Raw genomic sequence first — 20314 nt, 5'->3', positions numbered from 1 at the left:
GGCGGTCTTGCCAGTGACCCCGTTCAAATACTCACACATGTACGCGTATAGAGTTGTGCATGTGATATGTTTAAGAAACGCGTTTTTACCAAGTTTATTTGAAATGCGGATGAAGAAAAAAAGTGAAAGGGAAATGATTTTGACCTCTCCACACTGATTGATTACTCAGTCATCCATGCAGTTTAATGGGATCCATTCAATTGGGAAGGTGGAGCACTTGGATGAATTAACATATTCCTTTCCCCCCTCAATCTGTGTTGAAGTGTCTTTGAAAGGGGCAAGGAAAGGGGGTCGTGGCTTAACATTATAAAGGAAAAAAAATAAGACAGCATTGCCGTCTTGGTTGGTGTTGAATACGCGTCTTGACAGGCTTTTGTAAAAGCAAAAGACCGGGAAAGATCTCCAAAGACGAGCGCTATTTAGTATTTTGAAATAATCAAATCCCCTATCCATTGACAAAAAATCTCTTCTCTCCACTTGAAAATGAAACTTTTGCCCATTTACACTTGGCTCCTATGCCTTTTGCTTTTTATCGTGTGCTTGGGATCTGAGTGTGGGACTCCACGGCGAATTGCAAGGTCTAAAAGAGACTTGGTACGCATCAGGGAAGCCAGAAGTACCTTCCCAGGAGCTTGTGCCACACGCCTGCCTCGGGGCAAACGCTCACTTCCCGGGATAGATCGGCGCTCCCCTCGCCTGTCACAGGCGGGGGAAAACAGCCCAGGTCGGCGGAGGGCTGTTTACTTTACCGGTCGAGGAGACCAACTGCGTCTGAAACCCAATGCAGAGGTGCCAAGGGGTAATTTCACCCTGGAAATGTGGATAAAACCTGAGGGTGGGCAGCGCTCTCCAGCTGTTATCGGAGGTTTGATTTGCTTAATTATGACTTGCATTATATTCACTGCAGATATCATTTCATAGTGTAAGTGTAGCATGCCTGCGCTTCATAAATCACCTCCAGCTTTCGAATAGTTGCATAAACACTTGCCACTAACACTTCTTTATATCACTTTGACTATTTATGAGCATGTAGCCTATTGAGAATAGTTCACAATAACTGACCTCTCCAAAGACGGCATATGGAGATGCGCCTTTGCTGTTGTTTACTAGCAAAAACTCTCTTGGGTTTTTGCATGCGATTGGCAGGTTATCGCCACCCAACTTTTGGTTGCATCTTGTAGTTTTAACGTTGCTGATTTAAATTGCGTTTCTTGTTATCAATCTTTGGACGGTTCGTTGTAATATCGAGAGAAGCAATTGCAATACCCCAATATGTTGGTTTGATGTTTAAGTCGGTTACGAATGGCGTTTAAAGAATTGTATTTGTTTATTTATTTTTATTTTCATTTATTTAGATTTTTTTTTACATCTTTAAAACGGCAAAGTGTCTGCGAGAAAATTGCGATAGCGGCGTAGTCTGTAGATTTTTCTCTATGATGCTGTATGATTAAATGTCTGTGTCAGAAATCGCTTAAACAAATACGTCATCCCTTTGATGCATAGGCTACTGTGCTTCTTACGTGCGCTGCTCTGCACTAAATAGGCTACTACATACACCCTATACCAATCTGACATTACAGCGGATTCTTATTTTTCTTTAGTAATAATGTATGCTTATTCTTAATTGTGTTTTTTTTTTTTTTTAAATGTGTTTTTCAAGTATGTATTTCCCACTAACGAAGCGCTTATAGTTTATAATCGAATAACAAAATCCGTACGTTTATTTTTCTTGAAAAATATCTACTTAAGCACATTACGCATTATTCTTATGAGGATGGAGTAGCATATGTGGGCGTGTTAGTTGCTCGGTTGTATTTTTTTTTCTTTTTTTTTCTTCAAACAAATCTATGTGATTTCTTTTTTCCCCTCATCCCTTTTCCAGCCAACAGAGAGCGTAATACCCGTGGAGTCGGTTTATGAATCCCGCGTGCACCCTATGAACCTCTATAGCACGCAGTTTTGTGGGAACATAAACGAAAATGTACTCTAATGACACAAATCAAATCATTCTTATTATCTCTCTAAAATGCTTGGGGTCACTAAAAGTCTAAATAAAAAGCAAAGCCACGTGTAGTTGTTGAAAATGTAAAAATGTATGTAAATTAATAGATTTGTTAGCTGTAATTACCAGGCTCCCTGGTCTCTAATAGTTTCTCTAAAATGCCATTAGAAATCTACAACAGAACCACAGTGCTTAGACTGTATTTTCACAAACACCGCATGTTTATGCTTATAGAAATTAAATTTAAAAAGTACATTTCAAAAAAACAAAAAAACATCTCAAGATTAAAATTGTATAACTAATGAAATAAATCATTCTTAATTAATGAGACATGGACATGCAATTCAGTGGTAGATTTCAAGATGTATTATTTCAATTGCAAATCATAGACTCAGGACACTGAAAATGAATGTTATTGCATACAGTTGGGTACATTGTCTTTAAATAAGCTTTATATCTCCAGAGAGCTGCATGTTAATGGATTGATTGAATACATCTTGTCAGTGAGTCATCTAAAATTAGTCCACTCCTCTGTCCTCACAATGATCTTCTTAGTCACAGTAACATTAAGAAGCAACGAGGGGGCGCTGGCAGAGTTTATATAGCTTCTCCTACTGCGCATCAAATACAGATGTTCAGCAAATTTCGCTTTAAACAAAGCATTAAATGTTTGTGGTCCATGCAAATAAGTTGTGGCCATCCGATTGACTGTTAGGTTTTAACCCACAAATATGCTTTATTTGTAATCAGGAGTCTTCAGGTATTGGAATAAGAGAAGGGAATGCTTTAAGTGTCAGTCCAGATGGAGGAAGCTATAAAATTAGTGCCTTGTCCATCTTTTCTTCAAGTGGTTTTGTTATTGCTTCTTCTTGTAAAGATATTACAGTCCTTGCCACAAACATCATGGAATAGACTCGGCAGTGCAGTCAATCAGATCCTCAGATGCAAGAACGCTGAGCGCACAGAGAGGCACTGAGCCTATTCTGAGACAGATGCCTTTTTTACTAGAAGTTTTACAGCATGTCTGCTGACGTTAAGCGGCGGCAACTGTTCATCTGAAATTTTACGCAGTCTGATTTTAAATAGAAATGGTTACACTTAACTTTGTCTTTCATTGTTGTCTTTGAGGTCTTATAGTACACAGTGGGATGGTATATTTTATGGCACATTACAATAAATTAATAAGCACCTCATAAAACTGTCAATAGCACCACTTAGAGGTTTGTAATGATGGCCATAAAAATGTAAATATTCAATTATCATGTTACCAAACAGGATGATTTATGTTTGTCTAATGTTGTTGTTAACAGGTATTTTATGTTTCTGTAGTGGTAATAGATCCTTTAGGAGGTTTATAAAGATGTGAATTAATATATATAATACAACTGTTAATAAATAAAATATATATTATATAATAATAAAAAAAAATATTTTATATATAAAATCATGCATGTGTACTGATAAATAACAGTTTGTCTTAATTATAATGCATGAGGTAAAATATAATAAATAAATAAAAATACTGCAATCTATTTTGTTTATTTTACTTGAAGGATATACTGACCCCATAGCCAACTTAAAACTAGTCTAAAAATTCATTATAGCCTTAAATGTTTTAATAAAGGTCTATAGACAGTACAGGTGTATATCAACTTTTCTAAACAGTTGCTGCGCTTGTGTCTTTCATTTCGTAATGCTCACTTTGTAGTGCTCTGTCCATGGTGCTGGATACTGAGATTGAATGAATTCAAAATGGATGCTTTCATGAAATATTGGAAAGGATTACAAGGTACACCATATTCGGAACAAGGAGCCAACTGCATTCATTTCCAAAATTTAATTTTTCAATGACTGGATTGATTTCATTAAGTTAATTCGCAAAGCAAGCAACATTATATTTGTGTGCAGGACTTTTCCCCCACTCTGTTTATCATACATTAGAATTTTATGCATTATCTTTAAACTATTTAAAGCTGTGGACTGTTGTTTTTAATGACATCTCTATGGTGATCAATATAAAATTAGCATTCTCTAGAGTTTCCATCCATCCATCAATTCATTGAACCCCCATCACTCTCCCTACACTGAGCCCCTTGCATGTCTAAAGTTCGGGGCTGGCAAGAATCGTACCTGTTTGTTATTTCCAACTTAGTGGTCTCATTCCAGGATTTCACAGATTGTAATTTCCTCAGTTTTATGGCACAATTTATTTTTATAGATGCTGGCAGTGGTTCTGCTGGCAGCCTAGAAGTGAGAGGGAACTACATGCTCCTGTCTGCTCTTAAGTAAGGCGCTACCGAATGAATGATCTCTTTAAAGTGGTCAATCCTAGCGGTCAAAAGATCCTCTTGCTTTCAGCTTCACTTAAGGGGTTTTAAGCAAATCCATCCAAATGCATTTCCCTGTTGCAGAGGCATGTGTAAATTTGGAGTTATGTTACATATTGTGTGTACTGAAGTAGTAATGTGGTATAGTAATATTTTCCTCTGCTACCTTGGTAACGCTTTACTGCTTATTCGCCCTAACTGAGTTTCACCAATTACCTCTAACAAACACCGCTGTGGGAGATGAGAGATTTCCTCATGCAGAAGACTTAATGAGGGTCACTAGATCTTCACTTTCTGTCTTTGACTTCAGGTTTCATTGCTCAGCAAACTTACTGGATTAAGCAAGCGCTGCTGTGTGGATTTGTAGGGCTTTTTGGTTAAACTTTAGAGTAAAAATTTTAGAATATGCACTGTATCTGATTTCTGCAGTGTTGAAATACAATGATTCAAATTAAATCCTCTTTTACGCACTCTGGATGATTATGAAGGACGCGTACCCATTAAATGTAAGAATACGTTTCCTTCTGGAGCTCAGCATATGGTTTCCAAATGAAACAGGAAGAAAGGGTTTTAGAGCCCCAATCATAATACGCACTGTGCCGAAAAAAGGACCATTTTTGATTTCAAACATCCCTACTGTTGAGGCACATTTCAAGAAAATAGACTGAAAATTCAAGTAACCTTTGCTCTGTTGATACAAGACCACACTGTCTGGGCCTGATTGCTAGCAGATGCTTCCTCGTAGGCCTGTAGTCCTTGGACTGGACTGTTGCAACGATTTGATCATGGGAACCACTGTGTGTTCCCCACTTTTCTGGACAAACACATAGTTTTTCGTCACTCGCCGCATCAGGCTGCGGTAACTTACGCGTTGTTGCGTCAGTCAGTTTGCTGAATTACTACGGTGCACCTTTTATTATACTTCAGGATAAATCAATATCTGCTAATTGTGTCTCTTGACCAGTAAATATCAGTACTGATAAAAGATAGAAGTCTAAAAAGAACATGCAATTGAAAAGCTCATTTAAATCTAAATAAAAAGTTTTAGTATTTTGGGAAATTGAAAAATAAAAAAAAATAATAAAGAAAATTTTTAAATATTTAAACAAATTGGAAACACATTGATACTTTTATTCAGCAAGCATGCATTCAATTGGTCAAAAGTAAAGACGTTTAATTTTTTATTTCAAATAAATGCTGTTCTTTTCAACGTTTTATCAAAGAATCCTGAAAAAAATGTTCCACAAAATTATTAAGCAGTTGTTTTCATCATTGATAATTATAAGAAATGTTTCTTGAGAACAAATCAGTATATTAGAATGATTTCTGAAGGATCATGTGACACTGAAGACTGGAGTAATGATGCTGGAAATTCAGCTTTGCCATCAAAGGAATAGATTACATTTTCAAATATATTAAACAAGAAAATAGTTCATTTTAAATTGTAAAGATATTTCACAATATTACTATATTTTTTCTGTATTTTTGATCAAATGCAACCTTGGTGAGCATAAGAGGTTTATTTAAAAAACAATAAAAAAATCTTACCGACTCAAAGTAAAAAAATTGTAAACAAATTTTGAAATAAAGTCTTGAAATAAAGTAACAAAATGATGAAAATTAATACAAAATATGTACAATTCTGCTCTAATTTTAGGTCACTTACTAATCAAATAAGTGGCATGATCATGTGACTCATGTGACTATTGAAGCTCAAGATGTTTTTGGATTCATCTTAAATCATGCTGGTGAACATGATCATCAGGTTTTACACAAACTTGTGGAGTTCATGCTACTTGAGTACTGTCATTAAAGTATAAGAAACAAAAGAATTACTGAGACATTCGGAAATCTTTTCCCATTTTCACTCAAATAGATTTGCTGATAATATATGTTATGAAAAAATTGCCCCCACTGTTCTTAATCTGCTTATTCATGAATCTAATGCATGTCATTTTATTGCAGGTCTCTATGATAAATGTTTCTACGCGTCCAGTGATAGAGGATGGTTGTTTGGCATCAAAGCAGTCAGTGACCAAGCCAACCGTGACCCTCGCTTCTTCTTCTCCCTCAAGACGGACCGAGCCCACAAGCTCACCACGATTACCTCCAATGCACCTTACACTCCCAACCAATGGTCACACGTCGCAGTGACCTACAACGGTCTCTTTATGAAGCTGTATGTTAACGGGGCACAGGTTGCTGTAAGCCGAGACCAATCCGGTGAGATTTTCAGCCCACTTACCAAGAAGTGCAAGGTGCTAATGATCGGTGGCAATGCGCTGAACCACAACTACAGGGGTACAATGGAACGCTTGAGCTTGTGGCATCGGGCTCTGACTCAACGTGAGATCATTAGATACATGGATCACAGTTTGGGTCAGTTTGGTGACCTCTCTCAGCTAGTCATCCATGAGAACTTTGAGAACATGTCAAGAAGGTGGCTCACGGTGAAAGATGGTAGCTTCCCCCGGTTGGAGCACTCGGACCGAAGCCTGGCGGCTGACCTCAGTGACACCGCACTGAAACCTCCACCTTGCGGACAGACTGTATGTGACAACGTGGAGGTGATTACAAACTACTACCAGCTCTGGAGCTTTCGCAAGCCCAAGACTGTGCGCTATCGAGTGATAAACATTTACGATGATGACGGACGCTGGCCGACGATTACCGAACACCAGATCAACCTTCAGCATCAGCACTTGAACAACGCTTTCCGCGTCTACAACATTTCCTGGGAACGAACCGTTCATAACGTCTACAACTCGTCATTACGTAACCGCCTAATACTGGCCAACTGTGATATCAGCAAAGTGGGCGATGAAGAGTGTGATCCAGAATGTAACCATACCCTTACGGGATTCGATGCCGGATACTGTAAGAGGCAAATCGCTCGCTGTCCCGAATACAAGCAGGGGAATGGGGTTTGTGACCCAGAGTGTAACTTGGACAATTTCTATTACGATCATGGGGACTGCTGCAACCCTAACACCACTGATGTCACGAAGACCTGCTTTAATCCTGCGTCACCCCTCAGGTAATTCACAAACTGCTATTTCAAACCTATTCAGTGACAAACAGAATATGGTATACAGATGAATTAGTTACATAATGCATTAATCATGCAAATATTAGACTATGGGCCAGATTTACTAACAGCTCTCACACTAATTTTCCCTGTTTAGAAAATCTGGCCCTAAATCATGGGCAAAAATCAACCCTGTTAATGACATATACATATATGCATGACATAAAATAATAGTCAGAAATATTTACTTATTTTCTGATTATATATATATCTCATATTTAGTACATAAGGCTTTTATGGCTCATATAGTTTGATTTAGGAGAATATGGAGCTATAATCGAGGAGGAAAAAATGTAAACAAATTTATTCAGAGATGAAAATAGAAAATTATGCAATTTGGAGCAGTTGCTGATATATAGCTAAAAAGTAAGATGTAATGTTGTAATGTAAATCTATGAGATCTTTATAACAGTATTGCAGACTACTAACATAAACTGCATATAAATGTCAGTTATCACTTTATATCTCCCAATAATTTGTCTTAGTAGGATGATATTTAACTGCTTACTTTTATGATCCAAGCTCTGTAGTTTTTATGCATACCACGACCAGAAGGGGGGCATTTTTAGAATTATACTAAAAGTCATTTTACTTGCTAAAAAGTATAAAGGTCAATCAGACGACAGAAGGCATGTAGTAGATTGTGTACAACAGGTTTTTCAGCAAAGTTTTGATCCTGTTCATAATTTAGAGGCTTCAGAAATGTGTGTTTCAAATTGATCCTGTAGGCGTTACAGTAGGCATTTTTCCTAGTACAAAACATTTTTTAAATGCCATTCATACATACAGTGATTACCTCTTCTATGATGAGCATGTTTTTCATTTCTGAATTTAGATTTTTTTTTTCTTTTCTTTACTTTTTTTAGGCATAAAGTAAAACATTTCAGAGTGATAACTGTCCTGATATAATTATAAAGAAAAAAAGGCCTCATTAATATAAATAAATTGGAATTACCTTTTTATATTGTAAAATGACATGTGGTGTGACTCCTTTTACTTGAAGAATTTGGTTTTTTTAACCTTTTTGAAAATATTAATGTGTCAAATCTGTATTCAAGGTATATGGAAAATGTTACTTTTTCCTTGATGGTTACACCACATGACATTTTTAGAGTCACGTAATAAATGTTGTTTTCAAAACCATATGAATCCAACATGAATGGCACAACTGGATTTGTCCCTTTCTTTATCTTTAGACACTCTTATTTGTCATTGAACCTTGTACAACAGTTCTTTCTTCTTCTTTTGAAGCTCAAGGTTAGAAGTTCATACCTGTTTAAAGATTTTGGAAGGGAACTCCAGGGCACTATAATTTTCATTCCTATGTGTGAATCTTTCAGCTATTTTAATTCCGTTCCATCAATGCATTATGGCGTGACGTCTTGAAAACATCTTACTGTTTAACCGGAGCATCTAGAGTTCTGGAGCATGAATCAACGTATAGAGGGATGGATGCAGTTTGAGGGACAATAAAACACCATGAAGGATGAGTCTCTGCCCTATGGTTTGGTGCGCACCGTTTGGTGTGTCTGTACTAGTGAGTTTCAGGCCTGTGCTTTTGTGTTTCATGTATCCCCGGAGTCCGTTTTGGCACTGATTCAGAGCTCAGCAACCAATCACGTTTTACTCTGTGGGTGAAATTAACTACTCTCGTGGCGACCAGATGTGAAGACTGAGGAGATTCTAGACATAGTTCTCCTTTTTTGTAAGCTTATAAAAGTTATTTGATAGAGAGTAAGTGGGAATGGAAACTATGTCCCCCTGGACAAGCAGGGGAGCCAATCACAGCTTAAAGCAGAATCTCCAACACTATTACTTACAGCATTAGAGACTCTTCTGGGAGTCCTGCTCAGGAAAAAGAACCTTCCAGAAATATGTTGAGGTTGTGGGGGCACTGGATACTGTTAGGGTAAAGCACTGTATTTGTTCTCTAGATGGTGGGACAAACCAAAGATCTCTTTTCCGCTCTTCTCCTTTCTCAGCAAAGGTTCCTGTAACTGTTTTGTGACATACATTGAGGTTTAGAAGTCTGAGACTACTATGATAATCTGGGATTCAAAATTGGATTTAAATCTGGAAATAAACAAAGCTTTAGAATTTTGAAAAAGTAAACAAAGAAACATTATGAATAAATGTTATATAGTAAATATAAATATTTAAGATTTGCCACTCACCAATCAAATAAGTAATTGATCATGTGACTCAAATCAGACTGGAGAACATGATCATCCGGAAGTGCTGTCAATAAAGCAAAAGGGACAATACTAAAACCTTCTGAAATGAATGTTACTTTTTCAATACAACTTTTCACTCAAATCATGCTGATAATATATGTAATTTGTTATAAATGTAATAAATGAAGCATTTTCACAGGTGGACTCTTTTGAAACCCACTTTATGTCTGCAGCAGATTCTTGAAAGCAAAACCGCTGATTATCATTTAGTGCAGTTTAGTGTATTTAATCAGAATAAACAAGGACATTTAAGGACAACTAGGGATCTGTGCCAGATAAAAAAAATAAAGTAAGTAATGTCAAGGTCCAAGTCCAAGATGAAAGTTTTATTCTCTGGAAACAGTAACTGAATAGGGTTGAATGATTGCATATTTAATATCTGTAAATCGGAACGAATTAAATATAAAAGGCACCACTTAACTTTCAGATGTTCTATAAATTAAAATAGCCTATAGGTTCCAGGTTCATAACCTCATTGCATTGTGGAACCGCTCGTAAATGACATAATCATATTGCTTCCTGTCCGTCTGTGGTTACAGATCCTTAGTTCACTGTAGTTGTTTTTTGGTTGCTGTAATTGCAGTTTGTCCTGTTGATGTTTGTGTGTTAGATGTGACTAGAGCCTGTGGTCAAGCGGAGAGCACTCCAACTTGTTTGTTGCTTGTTTTGATTTGATTATGGTATGTCTGGAGAGCTTTGCCGAAGGCTGCATAACGAAGTGATTTGACATTCCTTTTTGATTGTACAAGAATGCATGAACAAAGAGTTGTGCAAGAACAGAACAATGAAATAAAATGCTGTGGTGAATAGGCTATGTTTTTGCCTACAAATCATGCAGATGTCAACTTTAAAATCTGCCATTTTCAACAGTCCTTTTAATTAATAAGTTTAAAAATGTCAGGCTTTTATTAATCCTGTTTTTTCATATCTGTATTGTTTCTGTAATGTATGTGATATATTGAATTGGGTTTTAGCTAATAATAACTTAGTTGCTTTTATCAAAAAAAAAAAAAAAAGAAAGTTAGTTACTGGTTGCTATTAACGTTAGTTGTAACCAGACTCGGACTTGAGTCACATTTTAATAGACTTCAGACTTAACTCGGACTCGACCTGAAATGACTTCAGACTTGACATGACTCGACAAATAAATAAAAAAACTCAAGTCTTTTATCATTAACTACTACTACATATATATTTCCTTACATGTCATGTAGATCGGACCCTTGTAATAGAATTTGATTACGTATGTCAATGAATTGCACGTAAACTCCAAAATGTCATAAGAGTCGACACCGTAATTTTTTTTATGAGACATCGTATCCACACAGGTTAGTCACATTAGAAAAAAAGGCAGAAAAGCTGTCACTGGAACGGTACCCTTTAAAAGGTTCTAATATGTACCATTTAGGTACTAATATGTACACTTTTGGTACCGATATGTACGTTTGAGGTACTAATATGCACTCTTTACGTACAAAGGTGAACTTTTTGAAATGGTACACAGTGACAGCTTTTGCACCTTTTTTCCTGAGAGTGTAGCTAGCTATACTGTGCTGTAGCTGCATGGCTCATTTGGAAAAATCTAGCCTTTAAACCTAGCACTATGTTTTATCAATCTTTTCGTAGTATATGCATTTTTCTCTCTCTTAATGTGTCTATGAGAGAGATAGAAAGAGGTTGTGCTGCTTAATATTTTTGTGAAAACCATGATAGAATTTTTCAGGATTCTTTGATGAATCAAAAGTTCAGAAGAACAGCATTTATTTGAAAAATAAATATTTTGTTATATTATACATGTCTTTACCATCACTTTTTATCAATTTAAAGCCTGGAACACACCAAGCCGACGCAGACGAACTAGCGCTGATGAAAGCCGACTGTGTTGTCGCCTCGCGTCGGGGTAAAAAGCTGCACTTGAACACACCGAGAGAACTACAGCCAGTGTTGGGGAAGTTACTTTTAAAAAGTAGTGTTTGCTCGTTACTCGTTACTTTTTAAAAAAGTAATCCGTTACTTTACTTAATTACCCCGTTTGGAAAGTAACTTTTTACGTTACTCGTTACTTTTACGTTACTTTTATGTTGCTTGACTTTGGGCAGAACCCAATATCTGTTCCTAAATATGTAGACATAATGTTATACAATGGAGGACATAGGCTAACAGGTAATTATTTTGTGCTCTTTATTATAATTTTTTTTATCAATTTCAAAAGAAAAAAAGTCCTTCTCATTGGCGCTGCTGTGTGCGGCAACTTTTATTCTCAGCCGGCTCTGCATCATGGGGTAGAGTGCGACACTCCGCGATGAGCCGTGTGCTCGCGCCACTTCTCTCCGCTCCGCTTCCCCTATCCACCGAACTTTACATTTCGGCAACAGCCAATAAAGCTTCCCTGCTCTATAACACCGGTGCGAATCGCGTCTTGATAACATAGGACAAAATGATATAGAAGACATAAGCTTAGTTTTCAGACATACGACTCACTCTATCAAGGGAGTAGGAGAAAAAAAAGAGATTTTGAGAGAACATTTTTTTTTTTTTTTTAAAGTACACATATTCAAGCTTTCTATATATTTCTCAGGTATGTGAGACAAGTAGCTTATGAGTTTCGGTTAATTTACAGTATGGAGAGGAGCTCCAGTTCACGCGCTGGTGCCGTCATGATTATTTTGCATGCCATATTTACTTATTTATTAAAATCAGGCAATTCATTGGTTGGTAAAACATTGATTAAAATTAAGATACAATTAATACAAAACGAAATTCGTTTTAAAGAAAGTCTTTCTACAAAAACAAACTTAATAAAGTGGTCTAAATCATGTCTGCCCACTCCATTTATCTCCCGATATATTGCACAAAATTATGATCTTACTCACGCTTTTCACTTTTCATATAATCAACATAGATTAAATTATTTATTTATTTATTTTATTTAAACATAAATATGAAACTAAATAGTTTTCTTTAATTTACTTCTTATTTAATTCAGCCAACTGGTTGATAAAACATTGATTAAAATTAAGATACAATTAATACAAAACGAAATTCACTTTAAATACAGGTTTTCTACAAAAACAAACTTAATAAAGTGGTCAAAATCATGTCTCCACACTCCATTTGTCTCCCGATATATTGCGCAATTTTTTTATTTAATTTAATTTAAACATAAATATGAAACTAAATCGTTTTCTTCAGTTCTCAACAGTTCTCTTCTCTCAAGCGCGCAGCTGACTGAGCTGAGGCAGTGTCGCTGTCAAATATATCCATGGGAAAAGTAACGTTGCGCCGAATTGAAAAAGGAACTACGTTTCGTTACCAAATTTTTTGTAGTAACGCGTTACACTACTTTTTACCCAAAAAAGTAGTTACGTTACTGTAACGCGTTACTTTGTAACGCGTTACACACAACACTGACTACAGCCGACTGTCAGCTAGAATGCGCGTTCTGCGCCTGCGTGTAAATGAGACAGCTGTCTATTTCTGCAGATATATTCGTCTATATTCGTCATTCAAAAAGGGAAACCGGCGCTGCCGGCTGCAGTTACACAAACCGTAAACAAAGCAGTGCGTGCTTACCGTTTTGAATATCAATCCTGCTAAACACTGTCTTTATTCCACTCCTCTCGTGTTAATATTGAAATATTCGCCAAGGAACACTCAGATAAGATGACATATCATTAGAACAGCCTTCTATCTGTACCGTTTTGACTTTGCTCGCTATTTTGCTATTATTCTCGGTCACTAAGGTCACTACTTAGGTCACTCGGTCACTAAGCTGAACAGCCAATCAGAGTTCCCTCTTTCACCGACGGCCCGACGCCGATTCAACATGTCGAATCGGCCGTTACAAAGCCGACGAGGACCAATTTCAGCCGACGGTGCGGAACACACTGAGAAGATTTAGTCGGCCGACGCACGGAAACTGCCCGACGGCCGACCGTCGGCTTGGTGTGTTCCAGGCTTTATGCATCATTGCAGAATAAAAATATAAATTTCATTAAAAACAGTAGTGCCTGATTACACAACGTTGTGTGGCTGTAAACAAAAATGGATGGCAGCGGTGTAACAAAATCGACAATTGCCGGAAAATTAGAAATGACAAAAACGTCTCAGATTACGTATGTAACCCTGGTTCCCTGATAGGGAACGAGACGCTGCGTTTGAGACGCTGTGGGAATGCCCTGCGTGATTGCGTCATGAAGCATGTGTATAATCAGTCCAATGGAAAGACGAGACGTCATAGGCGGGTGACGTCATCGACCAGGAAACTATAAACCACACCTGAAACCAGACCGCGTTAGCTTCTGGTAAGCCTGAAGCAAGTCGATCAGGGCATGCAGGAAGTATGGCAGGCGAATGCAGCATCTCGTTCCCTATCAGGGAACCAGGGTTACGTACGTAACCTGAGACTGCGTTTGCTGAGACGCTGTGGGAACACCATACCCACTACGCCATAATACCAAATGCTCGTTCTGTGTGAAGTCCTTGCGCACACTAAGAAGCAAGCAACCTAGCCCCAGGAGTGGAGAGGTCTAGATCATAAAATCGGACAAATGTATGTGGTGAGGACCAGCCCGCCGCATTACAAATATCCTGAAGAGAAACTCCCAAAATTAAAGCCTTAGAGGCAGCCATACTCCTCGTAGAATGGGCCCGAACAGCCAAGGGCGAATGCTGTCCGGCCGCTTCATAAGCAAGTGAGACAGCCTCAACTACCCACTTGCTCATTACCTGTTTAGATGCAGGGCAACCTTTCTTAGGTGACCCGAAGCAGACAAATAATTGCTCTGATTTACGCCACAGGGCAGCTCTGTGAACGTAAGCATCCAAAGCCCGAACGGGACATAACAGATTCAATTTTGATCAGAGTTTGATTAAGTTCAATGACCTCAGTCGAGAGACCGGATTCTATAAGCCGGGCCCCCTCAGAGGCCAGGCCCACAGTTTCCACAACTCCGGATGAGGGTGAAATATTGTGCCCCCTGCTTGGGACAGTAGGTCCCTCCTGACCGGAATCTCCATGGGAGAGCCGTCTAGAAGGGACACTAGGTCCGAGAACCACACTCGGGCCGGCCAGTAAGGGGCTACTAATAGCAGACGGGCCCCTTCCCAGCGAACCCTCTCCAGATCACCCGGAAGCATGGATATTGGGGGAAATGCGTACAGGTGTAGCCTCGGCCACACCTGCACCATCGCATCCAGTCCGAGAGGAGCTGGGTGCATAAGGGGGAACCACATGGGACAATGGGTTGTCTCTGATGATGCGAACAGGTCGACTTGAGCTTGACCAAATTTCTCCCAAAGGAGCTCCACCACCTCGGGGTGAAGTCTCAACTCCCCGGGCCTCAGCCCCTGCCTCGACAGGATATCCGCTCCCAGATTCTGATGCCCTGGAAAATATATACTGCCCTGAGTAACAGCAATTTCCCCTGGGCCCATAGGAGGATCTGATGTGCCTGCTTGCATAAGTGACGTGACCTCAGACCCCCTGATGGTTGATATAGGAGACCACCGATGTGTCGTCCGTGCGGACAAGCACATGGTGACCTCTCAGGTCTGGCAGGAAATATTTGAGTGCTCGAAATACCGCCATCATTTCTAGCCGATTTATGTGCCAAGAACATTGATGGTCCTGCCAAAGACCTTTCGCAGAGCGGCCACTCATGACCGCCCCCCATCCCGTGAGGGAAGCATCCATCGATAGTGTTACGCATCGACAAGAAGCCCCCAGCACTGGGCCCTTGGCGGGGAACCAAGGTTTCTTCCACATGACCAAGGCACGTAGGCATCGCCGCGTGACCTTGATCGTGTGAAACGGATTTCCCCTCGGGGAAAACTCCTTGGTCTTGAGCCACCACTGCAGAGGTCTCATATACAGAAGGCCAAAAGTGATTACGTTGGACGCAGCTGCCATGAGCCCCCAACAGTCTCTGAAACTGTTTCACAGTAAGTGACTGGCCTAGTTTACCCTCCTTTACGGCTGTGGGAATCGCAGAAATACGTGCATGAGACAGACTACTTCTTAGTCCAAGCTCTCTTAGAGATGACAGTCCTTAGATCTTGCCTACCCCTAACAGGCTTAGACTGTGACCGCCACCCAGGTTCCCCAGATTGTGGAGGAGCCCGAGCGGCGACGTTCTGTTTCTGTTGCACTCTGTGCTGTGAGGAGCTCGTAGACGGCCGAGGCTGCTCAGATTTAATATTCTTTAATATTCTCGGGGACATTGGACCGGCGAGGAAGTAACCTCTGGAACGCCCGCAGATTGTTTTTCCGTTTCTTGAAACCTATCGACGACACAATTTATAGCATCGCCGAACAGACTTGTAGGCGATAGTGGCGCGTCCAGAAGAACAGACCTATCTCTATCTTTAATATCTGAAAGATTTAACCAAAGATGACGTTCCGTGGCTACCAGGGCTGCCATAGAGCAGCCCACAGATTTGTCCGTCTCCTTGGTGGCCCGGAGAGATAGATCTGTTGCGCGACGCAATTCTCGAATTGCGTCAGCGCTAACTTCCTCACAATCGTCCATGTCCCTCAGCAGGTCAGCCTGGTATGCTTGGAGAATAGACATGGTGTGTAAGCACAACAATAAATATGACAAGGACAGATATACAGAGATATCCATTGGACTGATTATACACATGCTTCACGACGCAATCACGCAGGGCGTTCCCACAGCGTCTCAAACGCAGCTCGAGTTCCCTTGAACGGGAACATCATGTTTTTAATTATGCACTTTAAGCTGATGCATATATGTATATGATATAATGTGACATGATATGGGGTCACCCCAAGACCGCTGGCCTGGTGAGAAACTATGGTAGACAAAACGGTATAAAAAAACAAGACGAGTCAAAAAAATAAAAAGGAGTCAAGTCAGTATAATTGCATGAGTCAAGACCAGTATTTGGCTCATTTTCAAGCACTTGAGACGAGCTCTCAGTGTCAAAAAGATAGTGACATCATCAGTGCTTTAATAGCTAGCTGTTAGCTACCATATGTAAATTTGATAAAAACCGGAATGTTTCAGGAGTAAATTCAATTGATTTGTGTTTGCCACTCATATAAATAACTGAACTATCTGTGTATGGAACTGGATTAAGTGCTCAGTCTGGCAGTGATGCCAGTATTTAGCTCGCGCGCTTTCGCTGATCACTGATGATTCAAAGGTCACAACAACTTCAAGAGAAGAAAGAAAATGCATACAGTAGCTTTCCTTACAGCATATCTCAAGTGCATACTTGTTTGTCTCAGAGTAGTCAAAGGTATGTTGTACCGCTGTGCACTCTCTTTGCCCCCTGCTTTGTCCTTGAAAAGGGGATCCAACTCAAAAAATAAGAGGATCTCTATTAGCAGTGAAACTTCATTCTGTGACATAATCTAAGTCACTTGGCTTGTAAACTAAGCTGGCTAATAGCTGGTTACCTTATCAAAGATTTGGACGCTCTTAGCACCTTTTTTTTTCCTCTGGAGGCTTGAGAAACCACAAGCCTACAAAAGTGGCAACCTAAAAAAAGAGATTGAGATCTGTCTCCCTATTCATCACATGCAATGGCACACACACATCGGCACACAACTACAAGGTCCAACCCCTAGTGTTCAGAAGTAGGTTTGGATAAAGAGTTAAGCCCTGGGGACAGAAGGATTTCCTCTTTTTAAACTGCAGCAATTAAGTAGTCCTTTAACATGCCACTGTGAGACCAGCTGATTCATTTGTGTGAGGAGGCCTTTTCACTGGGGACTTCCACTCCATCACATTAGCATCACTGGACACACACAACCTTATTCAATTTCAAAGAGATAGTTTCAGTTGTATTTCAAACATATTTGTCTCCTAAAATAATGCTAGGCATTCATGAGAACCAAATAATGCTGATGTTTTGTTGCAGCGTCTCTGTTTGTGTGTCTGGCTGTCCGCATCAAATGTGATGGTACACAACTTATGTTGAGTCAGCATGAATGTAGTCCTGAGGATACAGCTCTCAATGTTTTTCAGCCTTTAATAGTCGATACATATCTCTTTATTTATGTATTTGCTCTGAAATGGCTCAAAGGGCTGTTTTTATTAAATTTTAATTTTTTATCAGAATAATAATAATTTTGAAACAGCTACTGTTGCCACATACGTTTGCAATGTTTAATGTATAGCACAAAATATCTGATTAAAAATAACCAAGGCATATTTTTCACAGTGTATTTTTCTGAGCTTCTAAGGGGACCTTGGAGGTGGGGAAAAAATAGATGGAATGAAAAATTATATGACAGTGCTTTTGCGTTCGCTCACAAAACTTTTGCATTCTCTTGTGAAAGTGTTGCGTTCCCCAGAGAAACTTTGGGATTGTTCGCAAAAACACTAAATGCAAAAGTTTTGCGAGATAACTCAGAAACAAAATATTGAGATGATTTATGGTGATTCATTACAGCGGACCTTTTGAACTGTTTCGCGGAAAATAATTTAATGTTTATTAAAGGCTCAGCAGTATTTTTTTCAAACATAATGTAAAGTTTTAGTAAAAAAAAAAAAAAAAAAAAAAAAAAATTAGTTTGTTCCAAATTAGCAATATTTCTGAGAGTGAAAAATTGTGAAAGTAATATAACAAATCTGTGTCACGATGTGGTTTTGTGTCCTGTCATGTTTAGTGGTTCCCTGTCTGTCTATTAGTCATCCCAGGTGTTTCCCATTAACCACGCCCCCTTGTTATCCTGTCTAGCTCGTTTACCCGTGTATTTAAGCCCTGTGTTTCAGCCCTGTCTTTGTGAGTTCTTGTTTGACTGTTTTGTGTCTACAGTTACGCTGTCGTTCGGTTGTTCTGTTCCTGTGTTCTTGTCCTAGTTTGTTCAAGTTTAGAATCTAATTAATAAAGTGTGCTGCAACTGGATCTTGCTTCATCTGTGCCTCAACCAACACACACCTGAACGTAACAGAAGAACTCACCAAACCTAGATCCAGCAGCCATGCCTACCTGGAGTCCTGATGTCCAGATCATCCGTCTTCGCCAAGAGAATCGCGCCATCGAGGATTATGTCGCAGAATTCCTCGAGCTGGCACATCTTGCACAAATGAGCACCCAGTGCTTGATGATCTTCTTCCGCGGGGGATTATCGGAACCACTCCGGTCTCTGATGCCCGAACCTGATCCGCACGGGTCTTTAGAAAGGTACGTTGACCTGGCCCTGTTGTGGAGCGGTTCCTTGTTTACTGTGGGCGAGGAGGAGAAGAAGCTCCCTGAACCTGCAGTGTCCCCTCAGACCGCGCTCCACGTCTTGCCAGCAATCAAGCCAGCCACCAGATCGGTCTATGGCCGTACAGGACCGATCTCCAGCGTGGCCGATCCTCCGTTAATGTCTGCACGTGCTGCCAGGAAGACCGTCACGTCCAGCACAGAGCCTTCACCGCTGGTCCCGTCCAGCACAGAGCCTTCGCTGCTGGTCCCGTCCAGTCCTGCCGAGCCTGCGCTCCACGTCAGCCCTGCCAAGCCTGCGCTCCACGTCAGCCCTGCCGAGTCTACGCATCACGTCGTGCCTGCCGCACAAGAAACTGTTCACGTCGTGCTTACCGCACTAAAGACTGTTCACATCGTGCCTGCCGCACAAGAGACCGTTCACGTCACGTCTGCCGAGCCAGAGACGGTTCACGTCACGTCTGCCGAGCCAGAGACTGTTCACGTCACGTCTGCCGAGCCAGAGACTGTTCACTTCACGTCTGCCGAGCCAGAGACTGTTCACGTCACGTCTGCCGAGCCAGAGACTGTTCACGTCACGTCTGCCGAGCCAGAGACTGTTCACGTCACGTCTGCCGAGCCAGAGACTGTTCACGTCACGTCTGCCGAGCCAGAGACTGTTCACGTCACGTCTGCCGAGCCAGAGACTGTTCACGTCACGTCTGCCGAGCCAGAGACTGTTCACGTCACGTCTGCCGAGCCAGAGACTGGTCACGTCTGCCGATCCAGAGACTGTTCACGTCACGCGCGCCGAGCCAGTGTCTTCGGACAAGATGGCCGCCGCCGAGCCTGTGTCTGTTCCACTGTCTCCCGACAAAATGGCCGCCACTGAACCAGTGTCTCCGGACAAGATGGCCACCGCCGAGCCGGTGTCTGTGCCTGAGCCGGTGTCTGTTCCTAAGCCGGTGTCCGCTCCTGTTCCTGAGCCCTGGCCACCTGAAGGGTCGTCTCCTCCCTGGCCTCCTGAGAGGTCGTCTCCTCCCTGGACTCCGGAGGGGTCGTCTCCGCCGTGGCCGCCCGAGGGGTCTTCTCCGCCGTGGCCGCCCGAGGGGTCTTCTCCGCCGTGGCCGCCCGAGGGGTCTTCACCGCGGTGGCCGCCCGAGGGGTCTTCACCGCCGTGGCCGCCCGAAGGGTCTTCGCCATTAACCACGCCCCCTTGTTATCCTGTCTAGCTCGTTTACCCCTGTATTTAAGCCCTGTGTTTCAGCCCTGTCTTTGTGAGTTCTTGTTTGACTGTTTTGTGTCTACAGTTACGCTGTCGTTCGGTTGTTCTGTTCCTGTGTTCTTGTCCTAGTTTGTTCAAGTTTAGAATCTAATTAATAAAGTGTGCTGCAACTGGATCTTGCTTCATCTGTGCCTCAACCAACACACACCTGAACGTAACAATCTGGAAGTAATGGAGGATTTAGGAATATACAGTTCAGAATGTTTATATATATAT

At 40.7% G+C, this 20314-nt stretch overlaps 1 protein-coding gene across 3 annotated transcripts in view; it reads left to right on the top strand.

The window, feature by feature from the left end:
* Positions 1–295: 295 nt before the first annotated feature.
* Positions 296–20314, top strand: part of pappab (pregnancy-associated plasma protein A, pappalysin 1b) — a 109257-nt gene continuing 89238 nt past the window's right edge. For all 3 annotated transcript variants that reach the window (XM_082169727.1, XM_082169726.1, XM_082169728.1), the window contains exons 1-2: positions 296–865; positions 6295–7366. In XM_082169727.1, the coding sequence (XP_082025853.1) occupies positions 484–865; positions 6295–7366 (1454 nt within the window). In that variant the 5' untranslated portion in view covers positions 296–483. The remainder of the gene's footprint in view (positions 866–6294; positions 7367–20314) is intronic.

This window comes from Leuciscus leuciscus (genome assembly GCF_965113295.1).
Source record: "Leuciscus leuciscus genome assembly, chromosome: 5".
NCBI lineage: Eukaryota > Metazoa > Chordata > Actinopteri > Cypriniformes > Leuciscidae > Leuciscus > Leuciscus leuciscus.
The sequence above is the reverse complement of the archived record's forward strand: the minus strand, read 5'-3'. Positions and strand labels throughout refer to the sequence as shown.